The 22,316-nt window shown below is 37.8% G+C and overlaps 1 protein-coding gene across 2 annotated transcripts in view; it reads left to right on the top strand.

Moving 5' to 3' along the window:
* The window catches only part of DHX15 (DEAH-box helicase 15), a 77,191-nt gene extending 54,875 nt beyond the window's left edge, over positions 1 to 22,316 (top strand). Inside the window, exons 7-14 of one of the 2 annotated variants that reach the window (XM_075930636.1) lie at positions 330 to 416; positions 3,389 to 3,538; positions 3,846 to 3,954; positions 5,525 to 5,716; positions 9,084 to 9,206; positions 16,306 to 16,496; positions 20,079 to 20,248; positions 21,750 to 22,316. In XM_075930636.1, coding sequence (XP_075786751.1) covers positions 330 to 416; positions 3,389 to 3,538; positions 3,846 to 3,954; positions 5,525 to 5,716; positions 9,084 to 9,206; positions 16,306 to 16,496; positions 20,079 to 20,248; positions 21,750 to 21,867 — 1,140 coding nt within the window. In that variant the 3' untranslated portion in view covers positions 21,868 to 22,316. The remainder of the gene's footprint in view (positions 1 to 329; positions 417 to 3,388; positions 3,539 to 3,845; positions 3,955 to 5,524; positions 5,717 to 9,083; positions 9,207 to 16,305; positions 16,497 to 20,078; positions 20,249 to 21,749) is intronic. The other variant, XM_075930637.1, reaches the window with a different exon arrangement.

Here is a 22,316-nt window from a genome sequence, read left to right on the forward strand (position 1 = left end):
TAGAACAAACCTAGCCCTTCCATTACCTCAGCTCTTCGTTGCAAGGGGCTGAAGGTGTGAGAAACTGGCGGCACCCCTTACAACAGTGGTGGGCAACGTGAAGCCCTTTGGGGTTCTATGTGTGACCCATGAAACATTTTGTTTACTGTTGCTCATGCACAGTGTTGCCATATTCTGCTGGTTTTCATCTGCATGAGGGATGTAAAAAACTTCAAAATGCGGATGCTGAATTATTGCTGTCCATGGCTGCAGATACTCTTGCATGTTTCGTTGGTTTATTTACTGTAATATCTGTATCTTACACATTTTCATGTTTTGTTTCTCAACAGGTTGTTGTATCCACTAATATTGCTGAAACATCATTAACAATAGATGGTGTTGTGTTTGTGATCGATCCTGGATTTGCTAAGCAAAAGGTAAATCTGATGTCATAACTTAAATTGCTTCTTTTTTGAGGCAGAAACTTGTTAGGGGAAGATTAAGCCTGTGGCGTTCTGGCTGTGAACATCTCTACTTTTCCCTAATTAATAGAAAACAGGAACAGACTTCTGTTTTCTTTTTCCTAATCCTCCTTTCCTTGTTATGTAATGTCACTGATCATGCAGAATTTTGTTTCTGCTGCTCATACGCAATGTTTTTTTAACCATATGGCTCAGTAGTAGTTGTGGTGTTTTTGCACTGGTGCCCAGGACAAGTCTGGGGTGAAGAAGCAGCAGCATAGGTTCAGTCTCTGTAGAAAGGAGTAAAAGAGGAGGGCTGATCAAGTGGACAAATAACTGAGTCCATGTTTGCAGGGGCTGAAAGTGCATTGGTGGTAACACACTAACCTACCTTAGGAAAGCTTGGCTTTGTTGCTTTTTACAGAAAACTCAGCCATTTGAAGGAGCCGTCGCTAGATTGTGAAATGTGGTGTCCTATCCATCTCAGTCAAAAGAAAATAGCTGTTGTATATTGATTTCAGGGAGGATGGGCAATTAAAGACATCTAACTTACGTTACAAACTTGTTCCAATCCTCTCCTTTTAGTTTTTTTGTAACTTTAGAAAATTCTTGGATTAGAAGGCTTGTCTTGGTTACAGTTCCAGAAAAGATTTTTTGAAAGTTTGAGCAAAGTCAGCTCATCATTATTGAGACTTCCACTTTTTAAGAAAAAAAATCAAAACCCTATTGGTGCAGTCAGATACATGCATAACTAAAAATGGCTGGATTGATGATTTGATATCTGTCCATTTTAAAAACTTTGAAATTGAAGCTGTATTAAAAAACAAGGCAAATTTTAAGTTGTGTTCAAAGATTTTCACTTGTACACAATAGGACTGTGCTTGTGGCCTTACATTCAGGGGTGGGGAACTGTTTTTGGATCGGGGGCCACTAACCCCAGAAAAATCAGGGGCTGCATGCAAGTGAGAAGCGCAAAAAAAAAAGGTGGCTTTGTCCATGTCTGGATATATGCAGGAGACAGTAGCCCATACAGAAGTAGATCATAACCTTTAAGATACACTGACATTTCTTTCTAACTTAAAAATAATTCCACACAAAACAATTCTTGTTGCAACATTAAGGTGGAAAAATTTATCATTAAAAGTTAGCAAATTCAGTATTAAGGAGGAAAGATATATTTCTACTATTAATACTACTATCTAGCTTTTTCATCATTAGAACTCAAAGCACTTTACAATGATCTGTTTTACAGATGGGGAAACAAGGAGGTAAAATAACTTCCCCCATGGTTACCCTGCAGGACAGAGACTGAGTCAGGAACAGAACCCAGGCCTTCCAAGTCCTAGTCCAGTGTTCTAGACTAGGGATGTTAGCTATTGGTTAATTGAATATTTGACTAACCACATGAATTCTTAGTGGTTAGTTGACTATTATATAGTCCCCAGGGCTGGAACTGGCTGCCAGTGCAATCCAGACCCACTCCTGGAGCTAGCAGAGGCAGCAGTATGGGAGATGATCTGCGAGGGGCGCCAGTTTGCATGGGGAGCTGTTTTTTAAACTGGGTGCCTGCCGCCCTGTGCTGCTGCCTCTGATATGCAGCAGTGTGGGGTGGCAGCGGCCCCAGCCCACGGAGGTTATGAGCTCCCCATGGACAGAGGCTGCTGGAGGGTGCAGGGACTCCCTGGAGCCCCCCATGGACAGGGGCTGGTCCTGCAAAGTAGTCTCTGTCTGCGGCAGTGGTGATACTGGCTGTGGACAGAGGCTGCTCCAGCAGCAGCTTCCCCTGGCCCTCTATCTGCTGGAGGAACTGGGTTTTAAGCTGGCAGCACTGGCTCCTGCTGCCACCCCCTTTGCTGCCTCTGATACAGAGCGCGGGGGGAGGGGGGAGTGGGGAATGTGTGAAGTCAGCTAGATTAAACCGATAAGCCTAAGCTTGTTGGTTAATTGACTAGTTGACTACTCATTCACATCCCTACTCCTAGACAGTAAACCATACTTTCTCAAATTCAGTTTTACTTTCTACTTGAAAATGTAGTTTCTTGATAGCCTTAGAAATCAGTGTGGAATAAACTGTAGAGCAGAATACTGATTTATAATAGAACCCAATGTGTAAAATGTAATTTTTTGTATTTTTGTCTTGATCTACAAAACTAACTCTAAAGAAAACATATTAAGTAGTGTAATGTTATATTTGTGCATGTCTAAAGATGTTGAGTTGAGGAATGTGTATGTATTGGATCAGTTCATGGGTAGAGCAACTTAGACCACGGAGCCTTCTTTTTTTAGATGCTTAAAAAAACAGTTCAGTAGTTATAAAGTAAGTCTGCAGACTACATGTATGTATCTCACATAAGGAAAATTCTTTTATTTTCAGTTTGCATTTTGTACTATGTGATGGATTCTTTATATTTTAAAATATAGTCATACTTTGTCATCAGCAGAGTTTTACAATTGTTTGATTTCCTGACCCCTCAGTATTTAATTATTCAGCGTTAATTGCATTGAGGATCTATTGTTTTGAATTGAGTTATTTGAACTCTGCAGCATGTTGAGCACTATATAGAACAAATTGGAGACATTAGTCCTGTCATGAAAATCTTATAATTTAAACTTAAAAGAACACAAAAGTTTATCATGTGCAGACTAACTCGGCTACCTCCTGAAGCTTATAATTTAAACATACACATACACATATAGTAAAATTGGACAGGGAAGCCTACCTGGAAAACATGTTAAAAAATGAGTTGGCAAGTTACCATTTCTTAAATACCAAGCCAATTGTTTCCTATAATGAGAATGTGGCTGACATTAATGCACATAATCCTCTGGTTAGAAACAAGAATTCAAAAATTTAGACTAAAACCTTTTCATTTTGTGCATAGCATTCTTTTACCTATATGTGAATGTTGTTCACTCTTTTTCCTGCTTGGTCCTTTACTATCAAATAGGTATACAATCCTCGTATTAGAGTTGAATCTCTTTTGGTGACGGCGATCAGTAAAGCATCTGCTCAGCAGAGAGCCGGCCGTGCTGGTCGTACTAGGCCAGGCAAGTGCTTCAGGCTTTATACAGAGAAGGCATACAAAACTGAAATGCAGGTAAGGTTTAGTTGAATATAGAATCTCAAAAATTGCTTTACCATGTAAGAAATCCAAGACAACTGTTCTTAAAAAAAAAAAAAAAAAAAAAAAACGCCTCCCCCCCCAGTAACTCCATCCATTACAAAAACAAAAGTGGAACGAAGTACACTCTATAACCCACAAAAGGTACTCAAATAAAAGATGATATCTCTCCAATCTTGTCTCAGTTTTACTAGACATTTTCCTAATTGAAGGTTGATAGAGAGGAAGGAGAATTAAAGACAAAGTGGAAAACATACAAGCATGCTTTTTTCTCCCCCCACAGGACAATACCTACCCTGAAATTCTAAGATCCAACTTGGGATCTGTGGTTTTACAGCTGAAGAAGCTTGGTATAGATGATTTGGTTCACTTTGATTTTATGGACCCACCAGGTATGAACTTTTTATCAAGTTTGTTTAAAATTGTATCTTGTGGATGGATGTACGTTTATAAGTATTTTAGTTTCTGTCACTCCAGAAAAATTTATCTTCAGTGGATACTGTGCAAGTAATTCATTGCATTAGATATTAGTATTCTATCTGCTAGTTTTATTTTAACTATTTTGTGATCATCCATAATGAACTTTCTCAGGCTATCCTGATTTTTAGTGCTCTGAACCTTTTGTTATCCTCTCTCCCAAGGAAAAAAACCCAATAACAAAACAAATAAAGCACAGCTCATCTTTCTGTCATTGCTTGTGTGATTGCTTTTTTTTATTTCAGGAAGGAGTAACATACCATGCCCCCTGCTTGGAGAGGATAAGGCAAAATCAAATCATCTGTGTTAGAAAACCTATTAGTTTAGTTAATGAGTTTTTTTTACTTAACACCTTGATTACACAATCTGATTGCACATCAATTAACAATCCCATGTAAATAAAATTGGCCAGCACTTATAAAGTGGCATATTGAACCATAAAATGAAAGCAATAGCTCAGTTGTGCATTTAATTTTTGCAAACCTTTAAAAATGTTAAAAAATCAGTTCATCTTGCTACTTAGATATTCGTCTGAGATCTGCTTTTTAAAAATTATGTATCACACTATTTTTAAATCCTTGTAATCATTGTTCCCATTCAGGAGATATTCATAGTGGTAAATAGCGTGACCTTTATCTATGTGTACCTACATCTGGAGGACATGAACAGCATTTTTGTAGGACCAGCAGACGTTTGTTGAAACTGCAGGCATCTACATTTTTTTTTATTTTAAAAGTCTGTCCTAAAATAGCTTGGTATTCAACAAGTGTCTATCAGTTCACTTGTTGACTGACTTTGTATGAAACTAAAGGAAAGACGTATCAGCACAATGGTAGAAGATGTGTCTATACCACTAATTGTGATGATATTTGTGTCTGGATTCTGAAGAAGTGTTTTTAAAAATAAAAATCAACTGCGGATTGTGTCCTTTACAATAAAAATTTAGTTTCTTTTTTTGGTGTAGATGGCAAACTTTTTTAACCCCATTTTTGCAAAAGAATGACAATTGTTAAACGGATATGTAATAAATTTACTTTGCTTAAAATTTATACTTAATTAGTAAAGTAATAGTTACACTGTACCCTCTAACACAGCTTTGCAGTTTATGAAAACTGTCATAAACAAAAATACATTTTCAGGTGTGCCAAGTTAAACAGAGAATATTACAGATGAAGCTTAGCCTTTCTAGTAGTAACATTTTAAAAAAGTTGTTACAATTGGAACTGGAGCATCATGATAAAGTTTCTGCCATCTTTAATAGGGTAAATTAACTAATTTAAAAAAAGGCTTTGAATTGTGTATAGAATTATCCTCTATCAAACTTTTGAGTATTATGTGATTCGTTGGTTGCTAGGTCTCTAACTGAATTTGATGACAACTTGTGTTCTGAATTTTTGGTTCACTACAGATAGAAAAAATACATTATGTATAATAGTTTGTCACGTAGTTTACTAAAGACAGCTTAACTAATTTTTTTTCTTTCAGCCCCTGAAACTTTGATGAGGGCCCTAGAGCTTTTGAATTATTTAGCTGCTTTAAATGATGATGGAGACCTGACTGAATTGGGATCCATGATGGCTGAATTTCCACTGGATCCACAGCTGGCTAAAATGGTTATTGCAAGTTGTGACTACAACTGTTCTAATGAGATCCTGTCTATAACTGCCATGTTGTCAGGTAATAGCAGGGGGAGGGAAAGAGATGCTAAAGAGTCCAGATCTTCAGTTTGGGAAAACATTTCTTTGTTTTTCCGAGTCAGTACATATAAATTACTATGAATACATCTTTTAATAAAGCTAGGATTGTGCCTTTTGAAGCTTCCTGTATAGAATTATTCATAATAGGTTAAAGTTTTAGAAATTAAATTAACACTTACTAAAACATGCAATATTCATGAAGTAGTGAAACAAGAATTTGACTTTGTCTATTCTAGCAATTTTTTTTATGGAAAAATTCCATGCCATTGGAACAGAAATGTCTGAGGGTTGTTGTCCATTTCTACTCAGGATTAGGAGAATTCATGTGGCCACTTTATTTTTAACCATACCCAAACTATTTTGTGGTATTCCTTTCCATAATTTGTGAACCCAACTCTTCTTAAAGTTATCTTATTTAAAAAAATTAATTGGTAATCTTATACTCAGATAATGAAATGCTATATACATTTCCAAGTTTTCAAAGTAAATGGGAAAAAATCAAAAGGGCAATTCTTTAGTAATGGCAAAGGAAATACAATTCTGTAACACATTAATGGATATGTCTGCACAGCAATATTTTGCTGCTGCAAAACATGAACATTACTATTCCATAGCAGAGCTGCTTGTCAAGAAATGTCTCTTCTGAGGAAAAAAAAAATCAAGAAGTCAAGCAGGTTCCATGTTTAAATCCCCGGTTATATAGAATGATTGACTTTATGCTCAGTCTTCACAAGGCAAGTTTTATTCCATTGTGGTAATGAGGATATTAATATTGGTTCTTAGCATTTACAGTCTTGTTTACAATTATACTGCTGATCCTTCTTGAAATGATTCAAGCTTAATATAGATGATGAGAAAAATGTTTTGGCTAAGTGTAAAATCTTGCTATAGTTTAGTCTTTCAGCATAATAATAATGTGAAAGTTTTGTAAGAACAAGCTAAAATGTTTGCAGAGTTTTTGACTGTTCAGACTCAGAGCAGATGGGCAGGGCAGAATCTAATAATTTAAAACAAAATTGTAGCCTTTTTTTGCGGAGGTGGTGGTAGGTTGGTGCCTGGCTTTTCTGTCACTTTATCCTTTCCCCTTCCTAACCACCCCAAAAGTCATATTAAAGAGAAAGTGTGAGGCAAATAAACTTGGAATTTAGTATCTTGCCTTTTGTTTTCTACTGAGTATTTTAGGGGTTATCTAGATGAACAGTGCATGGCAATCTAGTGAGTCACTCTACAGGGCACTTGCATGTCACACACTTACCTGTCTGTGTTCCCTGCTACCATACAATAGAGGTTTCCTAGGGGATATTGAACTTTTTCTGTTTCAAAGCTGAGAGCAGCCTAGGAAACATCTGGGGGGCGGGGAGAGTGCAGTGAACTCAGTGTTTAGCATGTAGTGCACTATAGATTCACATCCCAGCTTACTGTGCACTATCAGTTTGTCTAGACAACACTCTTTTTCTGTTGGGCTTTCTCCCATCCACGCCTAAATTTAAAAAATGATCACCATCTATTAGAATAATAATATAGAAAGCTCAATGTTTTGGATGGTCACTGTCTTGGATGTATTTTAATTACCGTTTGTTAAAATAAAAAATCCGATAAATGTTCTTCAAGGCAAACAGCTGTGTTGGTGACACAAAATGTTGAAGAAAGCACTGATAGCTGTCCAGAATCAATACAGAGATTAGCTGTTTGGATTAAATGGAAGAACTAAATACCAAAAAGGAGATAGAGCATTAATGAGTACAGCAGAAAATTAGGTAGCTAATCCATCATACAATACATTCCTTTTATAACAAACTGTTTTGAGAAGTTTGAAGACTTAATTTAAATTAAGTAAAACCACAGTATTCCATATTCGCTCCTTAATTTATTGTTTTAAATACTTTGTAGCACTTCTTTATGTGAAAATTGCCATTTTATGGAGATCACTGTCACATCTAGGCAAAACACTTGAGTCAAGAAGTGAGAGCATAATTAAGAATTATATTTGAAAACAAAAGCAATACAAAAATTAAAGTCTAATTTGAGCTAATAAAAACATAGGATCTTATAGATGTGGGATTGTGGAAGAAATATCTTCATTTACATTGTATTTGATCCATTGGTCTTTCAGATTTGCTACTATGTGAATTGAAGAGTAGGGTTCTTCCAGTAACATTGTTACAATGAATTTCATTCAGTATTCAACTTGTGCAGTATAGCTGATCTTTAAATGTAGCATTTACTAGCTGTTGTGAGAGATGAAAATCAAAAGGTCCTTGTCTGTGTTATAGACAAATGATACATAGAATAGTGTTTTTAATTAGGTTTGTGGGCTTTAGTTGAAAGTGCAGTAAGTCCCAAGTGACTGAAATAACCAAGAACTTCGGCCTTCAGGGCTCTCCTTTGAGCCTGTTTTTTAAACACATGCAAAACCTTACCATGCTGTCTACCTAAAGAAAAAAGTGTTTTTAAATGAGGTGAAGACTTTGTAGAATAACTCCAATCAAAATGGGGTAGGTGCTTATAAAATGTTGAAAGACCATAGAATTAAATGATGCTGCAGTAAATATTTGTGCACTTAACTTTGTCCATTTGTCTTTAACATTTTTTGTACTTAATTTCTGGTTTTGAGTGAAGTCGAAGCATTCTTTAGGGATAAAATTAAGTATATGGGCAGAAACTGAGGATAGATAGAATTCATCAACTTCAGAGTGAGAATTTTATTTCACATAGTGCCAAAGGGCGGTTTAACCTTCCACCACTACCGCTACCATCATGACCTTGGACTTTTTGATGCTTTTTTGTTCACATGAGTTTCTGTGAACCAGTGCTGATCGCAGTACCACTGGAGGTGACGGAATACACGTAAGGATATAATTACCTAACAGCAGACTAGTATTAGTTTCACCTCCTGTTCTAGTACAGTGTATTTCAACAACTCTTCTGCACTTCTGTCCACAGAGAGCCTCTCTAAAAAAGACTTTCTCTTAATTAGACGTTCATTGTCACTACAATACTGGTATGTGGTACAGCTATCAGCACTGGGTCTTGAAGTAAGATCTGTTGAGCCTTTTAGTATATTTAGGCAATCTTGATGGCCTTCAGAATAGAGATTTTGATGCCTACGTATAGTTCTAGTCAAAATAATCAGGTACTTTGTAGCTTTGAAACCCTCTTGTCTTACAGATGTGGTTAGGTGTTGATGTACCAAATCAAGGTAGTAAACAGTCCAAGATGCAGTTGGAGGCCATCCTGCCCTGCCCTATGCTCTGTGAACTGACCTAGCTAGGCCTTGTTCCTCTATCTCTGAATGCGTGACTCATCGATATGGGCGTTTGTGTTGGGCCCATACCAACCTTGTTTAGTCCCACAGTGTTTTGTTCGCCCCACGGAAGCCAAGAAAGCAGCAGATGAGGCCAAGATGAGGTTTGCCCACATAGATGGAGATCATTTGACTTTGCTGAATGTCTACCATGCTTTCAAACAAAGTAAGTGTAAACCTAAGCATTTATATAATCTATAACTTTTAATGTTCCATTCTCAAATCCTGGTGTCAGGTGCACATGACAAGATCCTATTTCAAAGTACCTGTTTTTTATATAAGAGTATTTTAAAATAAGTTACCATGTGGGAAACGATTGGCATCTTTTAACAGTACTATCTACTTTTATCTTTGCACTAGGACATCACCTCATTTATTTGGATGACTAATTTAAGACCTGAACTCATGTATTTTGCCAGTTCCCCATCTGCTTCTGCTAGATCTGCTCCCTAAGTTGTCTTACTGTGCCTTTCTGAATTGAATTAAGGCACTGTTTTTCAGGTGGCAAATGCTGCTAGTCTAAGAAGCTATTTGAAGATTATTTTAGAGTTTTTATAAACTGATTCTGATGTATCATCACCTGTAAAACTACATGCCGTGGTTATCACAGTCCATCCGTTGAGCTGTGAGAGCGGGAGAATAAAACCCCTTTGAGAGATGTGAAATAGCACATCTGTAACTCTCAGAAATCACTGTTTTAAATTTGGGTATATTGGTCTGGCCCTGGTCTTGAAGTGAGTGATGGTAGCCTAAGACAGCAAAGACTCTGCCTTTCCCAGGAATATGAAATATTAGGTGTAGAAAAGCTGTATTTTGCTTGTCTTGGGAAGAGGTTAGTGTCTATAGTAGTGGTCACCAACCAGTAGATCAGGATCTACCGGTAGATCTCAGAGCCTCTGACAGGTGATCCTGACTGGTTTGTCTGGGAGGCTATCCTGTGCCAGCACTTCAACTGTCTTTCCCCCCACCTCCCTGCTACTCTTGCCCTGAGCCTCAGAGCTGTCCCCTGGGAGCCTCCTGCCTGTTGTGCAGGGAGGGGGGAAGCCAGAAGCAGGGGGCTCTGATGTCACTCTGACCCTCTCCCCTGTACCCTGTCTTCAGAGTAAGGAGGACTGGGCCTCAACAAAGAGGTGGGACAGGGCCTCGGAGAAGGGGTGGGGCAGATCCTGGACTGACTTAAATTCAAAAAGTGATCTTGTGCTTAAAAAGGTTGGAGACCACTGGTCTATAGGTAGTTGGGAGAGGATCTTTCAGATTTGGTAGAGAGGACCATATCTGGGATCAGACTGATTTGGAAAAAAAGGCTGCATGGGTAGGAATAAGTCTCAAGGATATTAATCTTATGAAAAAAAATATACGTGACATGTCATAAGGAATGGTAAATTTATTACATGGTTATCACTTATACATACTGTCTGTGTGTGTGTGTCTGTGTGTGTGTGTCTGTGTGTGTGTGTGCACACATATAGTATTCTTCCTCCAAAACCATCACTCTTTTTGTTCACATTTATTTTGGCAGTTTGAGCAAGATCAAAATGACAGAACAGCTTATCTTCACTTCTCTATTTGTCTTTTTGAAAAATTACTATAAAAGTGGCATCCTGAGTTTCAGTATTTTGCATCATTGATTTCCATGTCCAAATTTGCTCTCTTTTTATAAGTCAAAAGATGACACTAACTGCCAAGAAAGCCTAAGCTGGAGTTTAGCAATTCCAGCTGTGTTTTTACATAATCAGTTAAAAAAAAAAAAGTAATTGCTACTCAAGACTTGGATGGCAGCTTTGGTATATGATGCAAAATTGAATCTAGTGTACTCTTCTATAATGTTATTGCAATTCTAATTAGAAACCTACAGTTTTTATTCCTAAGTTAAACTTGTATGTAGAGTAAAAATGCCATTATTATCTAGTAGCTTTTTTTACTATAACCACATGTAGCACTCTATAGTGAGAGATTGTCCGTCTTTTTGATAAAGAGCCTACAGATGTCTTCATATCTTAACTTTGAACAGTAGTTAAGAGGCTTCTGTGAGAATTTACTATTAGTTTTGGAGAAGCTTCTACTGCTGCCATCTTTATGCTATCTGCTCTTGAGGCTTCAAGATGCTTCATGTACATTTTATGGGCCCTTAATTCAAACTTTTATGGAAGTCTGCAAGTGAAGGAAGTGCTTGATTTGCAGGTGAAAACAGTGCTGGTTATGAAAATTAGATTTGGAATACTATGTCAAAAATGATAGCAACTTTCAGTCCTCACAATCAGCATAATATTTACTGGTGGTTTTGTGTTGGGTCCTAGATCTGTATTGTTTGCGATATGGCGGTTGTGGCAAATAACTGTTATTGTTAGTATACCTGTTTTTGCCACCAAAAAAGCAATATGCTTTTATGAATACAATTTTTCCTCCCAAAACACTGCCCTTACAAGTACCCTGCTGAATCATACGATCAGTAATGATCAAAGGAAAACTGGCTTGACAGTACATTTTGCAGCAAGATGCTGTGGAGATGTATCCAGTTTGAGTAAAATGCTACTCTCTTAAATCGGAAATATCTGGGGAACCAATTATTGCTTAATTTCACTGTGTTCATATGGTATGTTGTTTTGAAGTGGGAGACTGGGGACTTCAGGTGGATGTTAGAGGACACCATAAAATTCTTAAGTTCATTGAGTGGATAAGGTTTAAATGGCATGCAGTTGAGATTTTTTCCTCCAGTGAAATTTTAAATTACTTTAGGGCTGGTTTGTATTGTTCATTCTACCAAAAAGCCTCAATATTAGTCCTTTGTTTGTAAAGTGTATTACAGAGGTGGCCAACCTAAACCTGAGAAGGAGCCAGAATTTATCAGTGCACGTTGCCACAGAGCAACAGTTATGTCACCAGCCCTGATCATCTCCCTACCATCACACTCAGTACATCCCGCCTATTGGCAGCTCCACCTCCTCTTCCTCCTGCCCACTATGATCTGCTCTCTGTTGGAGACATTGGAGGAGAGAATCATGGGTGTGACAGGCTCAATGGCGAGAGTAGGCAGTGGCAGGATCTAGGGGGAAAGGGCCTACGGCAGAGCTGGGGGTTGAACAGTGGGCACCCTCCAGCCCAGTGAAAAGTTGGTGCCTGTAGCTCCATCCCTGGATTTGGTACCTATGTAAGGAGCTGCATGTGGCTCTGGAGCCAGAGGTTGGCCATCCCTGGTGTATTATGAGAGAAAAGTATATATAATAGTTAGAACATCTTCACTTTGACAAAATAACTTGACAGCTGCCTCAGTAAGAAATGTATCTTTTTTTCCTAGCCTGAAAATATGGAAAACTTACTCACAAAGCAAGTACCTTAAATTTTGCACAACTTCACACATTTCACCTTTTTGTTAAGTGAAGGATCACTTCTCTAAATGTTCAGGCTAATGTCTTATAGAATGAAGTGTTCCTGTAATCTAATTTCACACACACACACACACACACACACACACACACACACACACACACACACACACACACACACACACACACACACTCTCTCTCTCTCTCTCTCTCTCTCTCTCTCTCTCTCTCTCTCTCTCTCTCTCTCTCTCTCTCTCTCTCTCTCTCTCTCTCTCTACACACACACACACACACACACACACACACACACACACACACACACACACACACACACACACACACACACACGTTTTTGATATATATTATCAAAAATAAATCCAGACGAGGAAATTCTGCCCTACTTGGCATTGGTGAGGCCTCCACTTTTGTGGACCCCACACACCAAAAACATGTTCAAATTGGAGAGAGTACAAATGAGGGAAACAAAAATAAGTTCAGAGAATATGACTTCCAAGGAAAGGTTTTTTTAAAAAAGGACATATTTAGTCTTGAGAAAAGAAGATAGGTGGGAACCTGATAACATATTTGAAGATTTAAGGGCTATTATAAAAAGGGCAGCTCTGTCCACTGAAAATAGATAAGTAGTAATCTGCAGTAAATGAGATGCTGGTTAGGTATTAGAAAAAACTTTCTAACTTGAAGGGCAGTTTTGGGTACTAGAATAGGCTTCCAAGGGACGTAGTGTAATTCCAGTTGTTGGAGACTTTTGAGAATAGATTAGATTAATAGCCTCCAACCTTTTTGTGCCCCAAATGACTTCTGTTTAATTTTAGGGCAACCCTGGATCTACCCTGCCCTGAGACCCTCCCCCTTCTCCAAGACCCGCCCTGCTCATTACCTGTTGCTTGCTCCCCTCCATCCTCACCCACTAACACTAGGCTGAGACGGGGTTGGGGAGGGGAGAGGGCTCTGAGCTGAGAAGAGTGTTCGGAAGTACTAGATTAGGTTTTGGATGGGGTGGCGATGTGGGATGCTGGCTCTGAGGAGGGTTTGTGTTGGGGCAAAGATTGGATTTAGGAGGGAGTAAAGATATGGGATGCTGGCTCTGGGAGAGGGTTGTGGTGCAGCCTTCCACTGGGCAGCACTTAGCATGTGGGACTCCTAGGTGGTGTAGCAGGCCTAAGAGAGGCTTTCTGCCTGCCTTGGAAGGGGCCAACATGGTCATGGTAGTAAAGAGCAGAGTGCATATGGCTCTGCATATTCCCACCCCTCCCCCCTTTGCAGGCATTGCCTTAGTTGACCAATGTGCACTACCAGTAAAAACAAAAAGCCTATATGTATTATATATTTTAAAATTACCAGAGGGATAATTACCCCAGCCAGGACAGATTAGGCATTTTAGAACTCACTGCTCAAGTAATTACATTTCAGTGCAAGAGAAATAAAAAATATTAAGTGAATAGACCAGTCAAAACACTAAAGTAACACACTGTGAAATAATAAAATTATAGCGTGTGTGTACATTGCAGTAAGTACCAAGTAGTAACAATACAAGTATATGTTGGATGTGTGTGTGTGTGTGTGTGTGTGTGTGTGTGTGTGTGTGTGTGTGTGTGTGTGTGTGTGTGTGTGTGTGTGTGTGTGTGTGTGTGTGTGTGTGTGTGTGTGTGTGTGTGTGTGTGTGTGTGTGTGTGTGTGTGTGTGTGTGTGTGTGTGTGTGTGTGTGTGTGTGTGTGTGTGTGAGAGAGAGAGAGAGACAGACCCTAGGGGTGCGTCTAAACTACATTCCTCTTTCGAAAGAGGAATGCAAATGAAACACAGCTTTACAAATCTCACGTTTCATTTACATAATCAAGTCCGATCATTTTTTCAAAAAAGTTAAAAAAAAAAAAAAAAAAAAAGCAGTCTAGATGCAGTTCTTTTGGGGAAAAAAAAATCTCACCACTTTTTCAAAAGAACCTGTATTTCTGAAAAAGTGAGGTTTACAGGGTTCTTTCAGAAAAGGGGGTGTTTTTATTTTGAAAATTGTATACTGGGTTTTTTGAAAAAAATCTTTTGAAAAAGCGATCAGATGCGATGATGCAAATGAAGCGTGAGATTAGTAAATCTGCTTCATTTGCATTTTTGATTTCCCTCATTTGTATTCCTCTTTCGAAAGAGTAATGTAGTCTAGATGCACCCTAAGAATTTGTGCGAGAGAGAGAGAGAGAGATTAAGCAGGGTACTGACGAAATTTACAAAATTGTGCACTATTTCTTTGAGAGGTAGTCACACAGCTCACTGTTCAGAGTAGATTTCTCGGAATGCTCCTGAGCCAGCTAGGCCCTCCTGTGTTTTCCCAGGTGTGTGGAGATGGGGGACAGAGACAGCGAGACACCCTGACAGCAGAGCCTCCTCTGCTTTGCATAGCAGAGCCTTCTCTGCTTTGCATAGTAGCAGGGTCCTGGGAGCAAGTGTGAGATGGGGCTTCCAGCAAGCCTGCTTTACTGCTACAGATAGGGATTGAGAGTCTCCAGGATCAACTAGTCAGTTGCAATCAATGGGTTGGTGACTAGTGGATTAGACAAACCTCTGTCAAGGTTTGGTCCTGCTTCTGGCAGGGGCCTGGTCTGGATGACCTTTTGAACTTCTTTTCTCTCTGCCTATCTATGATTCTGTGATGAAGTAATGGTGTTTTTGTCGGATTAGTAAAGCCACAAAGGTGTCTTCCAGGGCATAATTTGAAGACCATCTGGCACTTCTGAGCTACATAAGAATGAAACACATTTGTTTTGATATTGTCTACATGTTTCTGATTTTTTTTTTGTTACTGAAGGAAACTGATGCTGCTTTAATGTTATCCGCCGCCTTTAAACTCACTGAAATGAGCTTATATAAAGTGCTTCGATAGCATACTCCTTTTACTGTTGGGAAAGGATGGATGTGTAAGCATTCTTATAATAGGCAACTAGACTGGATAATCTAGAGCACTAACAATATTTAATTCTGGAGATGTTCCTGTGATAGGCTGTGACCTGTCATTTGTCTGCTTTCATTTTCTGTTCAAAAGACAGAAAACACTTAACCTACCACTCCTCTAAGGTAGCCAAAGTGTGGTTCTATTGCTGTGTAAAGATACAAAAGCTTTTTAAAAGAAGGAGTTTTTAATATTTGGATTTGTTTTATTTAGTTGATCTATCAATGCAATATAGTTATACCAGGCTTTCTCATGCAATCATTACCCATACACTAAAAGATTTCCACATGCTACTTGCAGCCTGTTCATTTTTCCTAGCAGTGTGAACATTTGCATTTGCCTGGCATATTGCCTGTCTTAGGAGGGAAGATTCATTGGCACATCATTTCAGCAAAACAGTAGTGTTCAAATGTATTACATGTGTTACACCTCTTTAAACCAAGAATCTCTGGTCCGGCAACATCTGTGCTCCTACTGAACATTGCAAGATCAGAGAGTCATGGAATGCTGCATGCAGAAGCATGTGGGAAGTGGGAGGGAGCCCAGCATGCTGCAGAGGGAAAGGAGCCCGGCGCAGTGCAGCTGGTCTGGCCGGGAGCCCCGTGTGTGTCTCAGCTGGGCTTGGGGGGAAGCAGGGAAGACCAGTGGGGCAGCAGCAAGGGGGTCAGAAATGATCTCCCCTGTTTCGGCAAAATCCCTCATCCATGACTAGTCAGGTCTTGAGGGTGCAAACCATAGAGATTTAACCTGTACCCCACACACCCAAAAATGTTAAGTGTGTTCTTTGGTGTTCTCCACATATTTCCTGAGTAGAAGATAATTTAGTTAAGTTATCTGAACGTATAAAATCCATAGAAGAGCCTAAGGACTGTGTGGGTTTTGTTTGTTTCATCTGATAGACCATTCAGGTGGTCATTGTTTTATTTGTTTGTTTTAATTGGGTAAAATGTTCAGTTTTGGATGATGTTTTTTTTTTAATGTTGCAGATCATGAGTCGGTTCAGTGGTGTTATGACAACTTCATTAACTACAGGTCCCTGATGTCTGCAGACAATGTACGACAACAGCTGTCACGAATCATGGATAGATTTAATTTACCTCGTAGAAGCACAGACTTTACAAGCAGAGACTATTATATCAATATAAGAAAGGCTTTGGTTACTGGCTATTTTATGCAGGTATGTGTGTATCTCTAAATGAAATGTATGGACTCTTTAATTTTTGCAGTGCAAATTTTAACTTACCTTAATTATCATCAGTTATGGAAGTTCTATAAATATTACTTATAAAAATATTTAACCATAACTTATTCATGCCTATTTAGTAGGAGACTTATTGAGTAGGAGTGTGTCATCAGTCTTACAAATGACAGTCATCTCAAGAAAGCCACATACTTGGAAGAGAAATTGCAGTTGAACTAATCTAATTTTCTTAAAATGTTATTTCTGTAGTCTTTACTAGATACCTTGCTGAATAATTGACAGTTAATCCCTGGTAAATACTGTAAAAGAAACAAACCAAAAACCAATCTTAATAAAATTGTGTTTTTCAAATAAAATGATTTTAAAATGCAAAGCAGTCTTCTAGACATGAGTAATATGGCAGAACTTCAGAAAATATATTTCTATAATTATTTGATATTTAAAGCATGAAAAGGAAACTGCATTACAACTAAGGCTGTAAGTGAGTAATCAAATGAAGTTCTTGACTGCTAAGCATGAGAGGCAGCAGGGTGGGGAGAATAGGAGAGGCTGCTCCAGCAGCAGCCTCTGTCGGTGGAGGGGGGCCCAGCGGGCCCCCTCTTGGTCAGTGGCTGCTCTGGTACCAGCCTTTGTCCATGGCCAGCTCTGGCCACTATGAACAGCGGCTGCAGACAGAGCAGCCTCTGTTTGCAGCAGCCAGGACTGGGCTACTGAACCTGGCATGAGCCAGGACAAAGGAGTACTGGCTCGCGTTGGTGCAGGGTGTTGTGCCTCTGCATTTTAAATGCAGAGCCACAGCGGTCCAGAGTTGGTTCAATCTGGGACTGCTCAGCACCGGTCCAGCTGGCTCCTGCTACAGCTCTGCAAAGGGCACCCTTATTGACTAGTCATGTAGTTGACACAAATTGTATCAACTACACAGTTAGTCAGATAATTGCAATTTAACATCCTTAATTACGACTGCCATATTAGACTTCCAGTATGAAAGGGAGAAGGATCAGGTAGCTGCTTACTTTAGCAAATTTCAATTAAAAATTCAGTTTTCAGTGGCAATAAGCTTCCATTTGGATAATGGTCTGCTATGGGGGTTGGCAGTAATTTTAGACTGGGCCAAGGTGCAAGGAGAGGAAGTAACTGCAGATATAACTGCACTGTCCCAAAACTTAGAGGAAACCTGCATCTCAGATGTGTGAGGAGTCAAAGACAAAGTAAAATGAGTCTTCTATTGAAATCTAAATATTTATCAAAAATAATTTAAGATTACTACCATCAGTGGAGTATCTGATAAATATTGACCAGATAGTTTTTATTGCAGATAGTAGGCTTTTGAATACTGATACAAAAACAAGGGCTGAGAGAGGCAGGGGAAACCTTGCTGCTGCTGTAAAGGTTTTTGTCCTGGTAAATGAATATGCCTTTATAGTGCTTAATAGATTGGTGCCCTGATCTCATTATTATTTATTTTTATATATAATGATTTCCGACTATGACTTTCTTAATGCTCAAATTATAGTTATGGCTGTAACTCAAAAACGTCTTTTTAAAAGTGGTAGGTGCCAGATGTCTTTTTCAACTCTACTTCCATGGTTACTTCAGTGGAACCACTATTAATCAATATTAATAAAATAATAATAAATAGCTAACATCTCATTTTTTGGTATATTTTATATTATAGTTCAAAACCTTTCATCAACCCGGAACTACTCAAAATAATGAAGGAGCATTGCTGTCTCTGGTTATAAGATAAATAACCAGAAAATGGAAGAAGCTATGATATTGGGGGAACCAGATGTTGAGATTTTTGTGTAATTTTAAATAGAGCCAAGAGCAATTCAGATATTAAGCATACATGTTAAAAGAAAATATCCACCAGACAATTTCCTAAAATAAAATATGTAAATGAATTGTTCTTCTCTTAGCTCTTCCACATATAACAAAACCAGTTAATCAGTTCTCCCAGGAATATTTTACCAGTATTCCATTGCCAAGTTAAGAAACAAAATTGATTAAAATATTGTTTTAAAATGGCGGGAATTATCCAAGAGTAAAATATAAATCATTATTGGGTAGACATCCAGACATGAATTATAGTGGTATAATCTGTGAATTGTGTTTGTGTTGAAAATGAGGAGTGGGTAAAAAATTACTAATTATTTAAAGGAATATTTTAAACATTTTAAAACATACCTTTATAAATAAAATTCTACACATTGTAGAGACCATCATAGAAGGTGCAAAACGTAAGCACAAACACTTGAAAAAGCATATAAGAATCTCTTAATGTGGCATTGAGAAAATATCCTGATTTTCTATAAGTAAGCACAGGTAATTAGTTATTTCTTTAATACTTGTGACTAAAGCCAATAAATATATGTAATCACTATGGGAGCAAAAATGACACTGTAGAATGTGGATGGCAAGAAAAAAAGAATGATGATAAATGAAATAATTTACTGCCTGACGATTCTGGAAACATGGCCCAAGTTGCACTGATTTTTAAAAGAAGAATTGATGTAACTAGCTGTAACTCCATAATCAGGACTGTTTCAACTCTGCTATATTTCCTTTTGTTATTTTTATCACAATTTTAGTATGTGTCAAAACAGTTGTTGACAGTACAAATTATCTTCAATAAAAACTTAACTAGAGGGATGATAAATTAGCTTTAGATTAAGTCTATAAACAAAGCTACTGATATAAAGATCTCTGAATACTTTGCCAAATCCTAATAAATTAAGTATTGGAACAGCTCTGTGATTATCTCTTTAGACAGGGGAAACGTGGACATGAAGAGGTTAATTGACTTTACCATGGTCACAGTAAAAGTGTGTTGCTTAACCTACATTTCTCAACTCTAAATCTGATGCTATACAAGACCATTCCTCCTCCTGCGATATTGGATCTCTAGCTCTTTTTTGAGCTTAAGCACTTTTCAGATCCAAAGTGTTGTTAGAAATTGCAGTAGTATAGATCCCCTATTATAAACCAAAGTAATATTATAGTTGGTGTTAACTGAAAATTTAAGATCCAATCTAGTGTTCCTTTATTAGTCCAAGCGAAAGTAAAATGACTGAAGCACTTAAGTCAGATGTCCTTATTGTACTGATGTTGACTATGTAAGACACTGCTAATATGTATTTGTTTCAAAAGTTTTCATTTCAAGGAACTGTATTTGGTATGCTTCTGTGCTGTTGGTCCTCTTCTTGAGAGAACTACTAGCTATTTTTTTATCACTTTGCTTGAACCGCTTATGTATATTAAGTATATTTTAGCAATTACTAAAAATACTGGAAGTCTTGACAGGCAATAAATAGATACTCTTGGTTGGCAGCTATGCAAAGTCCATGTGAGACTTTAAAAAATATTCTTAACATATTTTAGAAAAAGAAACTATTATTTCCAACGTAAGAAGTCTGCTAGAGAATTGCATAGTCAGTAAACTGATGAGTAGTTTTAAACAATTTCAAACAGAGTTCATGAACTAGGAGAGAGTTTCTGCTGTGTAATGAAAAGCTCTGAGGGGTTTTTGTTTTGTTTGTTTTTGTTTTAAAATTTTAGGTGGCACATTTGGAGCGAACAGGGCACTACCTAACAGTAAAGGACAACCAGGTGGTACAGTTACATCCTTCCACAGTTCTTGATCACAAACCTGAATGGGTGCTTTATAATGAATTTGTTCTTACAACAAAAAACTATATCCGCACATGTACAGATATCAAGCCAGAATGGTGAGCAAAAAAGTCAACATTTCCTCTTGTTATAAGAATGCATTTTTAAATCTGAAAGTGTTTTCTCAGAATTCCCTAAAGTTAGTATGTTTTCCACAACTTTTTACTTTAAAGCTTTTTTTCCCAATAAAATATTTTGATAGAGTAGATAGATTTGTAGACTTACAGATGACTTGAGTGCCATTAATACATGCATTGATGGAAGTTATATGTGTGAACAAGGGGTTTTGGCTTCTGTTTTAGATATTTATATTCCTTAGCAAGGAGTCTTAGGATTTGTTTGGAGGGCAGAGCAGGAAGTATTTAACATCACACACCAGGGGTGAAATCCTGGTCTCAATCAAGTCCATGGGAGAACTCCAATTATCATTATTGCACTAGGATTTTTCCCTTGATATAAGAACTATAGTTTCTAGGGGCTAACTTTTTGGTGGTAGATATATGATTACGCAGGCAGCACTGCAACTTTGTCATTTGTTTTTCAGTGTGTTATATGTATGTCTGCATAGTTCTAGTCTAAGTTGTAAAACACAGTACTTTTTGGCATTACCTAATTATAAAGTAGTAAATAAAAATGTTGCCGTATATCATAATGTTTAGAACTTCAGTATTATTCAGTTCACAATGCTCTTTTGGATTATTGGAATACTAGTGTTTGGCTCGCAGGCAGAGTCCCCTTAAAATATATTCCACACACAAATGGAAAATGTTAAGGAGCACCAAGGCATGTGCAGATGTGCACCACCAGTAGCAACACGTGCTCTGCTAATCAGCTGCCAGTGTACCCAGCTGATTAGCAGAGTATGTATTCCTGCTGGTGGTGCACATCCTCACATGCCTCGGTGTGCTTTAACGTTTTACATTTATGTGTGGAATATATTTTAAGGGGACCCTGCCTGCGTGCCAAGCACTAGTATTCCAATAATCCAAAAGAGCATTGTGAACTGAATAATACTGAAGTTGTAAACATGGACATACTGCAACATTTTTATTTACTACTTCAAAACCAGATACTTTTTGGAACTATCCTGGATGGCAGCCCAAGTGCTCAGCCTATAAGAAACACATGGGTCAATGAGAACTTGTATTTCACCATAGCAGTTGATTCAATAAGAGATATTTCCTCATCTGCCCTGTCACCTAATTTTTAGTGAATCTTATTTCTTCTTAATAAGAATTACTGTATCTTAAGAGATCCTTTTGATCTTTGAAGTGGCTACTTCCTCGAGGCTAGCGTGAACACATTTAAATGTTGTACTGCATAAATAAGCATTTAAATTCTGGATACTTTTTGTATAACATTTTTCTGTTTGAAAATTCAAAACTTCCTTTGTAATGCTGGACCCTTGGAGCCATAAGATGGATCTGCACATTTCTAGACAGTACTAAAGAGATGGACAATGTTTAATTACTTTACATAGCTGCTAATTAGGCAAAATGGCTATGGGTTTTATAATGTTCCAACTTGTATATTAGTGACAACTTTTTCTTTTTTTGGCAGGTTGGTGAAAATTGCCCCTCAATATTATGACATGAGCAATTTTCCACAGTGTGAAGCAAAGAGACAATTGGACCGCATCATTGCCAAACTTCAGTCCAAGGAATACTCACAGTACTGAATTTATGCTTTGAACTGAAGTTACTCAGAGGACAGCTTTAAAAGACGAATGAACTCAGAGTTCAAGTTGTGCTCTTCACTTTGGTTCAATAATGGCCTTTATTTGAAAGCTTTTAAATTTTTTTCTTTACAGTAAATATTCCATTCTGATTTCATAAATTAAACATTTATGCCTCCCTTTTGTGTTGACACTGTAGCTCATACTGGAAAAGCTGATCAATGTTTTGCAGTTTATTGAAAGTAGTTCTATATATAACAATGTTATAAGCATTTCTTTAGAAATGGTTGAAAATGCTTCTAAAATGTGATTATCGACCATGGTATGCATGATCGTTGTAATTGTTGACATTCCTTTTAGAAGTTGTGAAATGTTACAACTTGTGCTTATGTAGACACAATCTTCAGCTTCAGTACAGAGATACTGACTTCAATAAAGTCTATTTATACTAA

This window comes from Pelodiscus sinensis, chromosome 5 (genome assembly GCF_049634645.1).
Source record: "Pelodiscus sinensis isolate JC-2024 chromosome 5, ASM4963464v1, whole genome shotgun sequence".
In the NCBI taxonomy this organism is placed as follows: Eukaryota; Metazoa; Chordata; order Testudines; family Trionychidae; genus Pelodiscus; species Pelodiscus sinensis.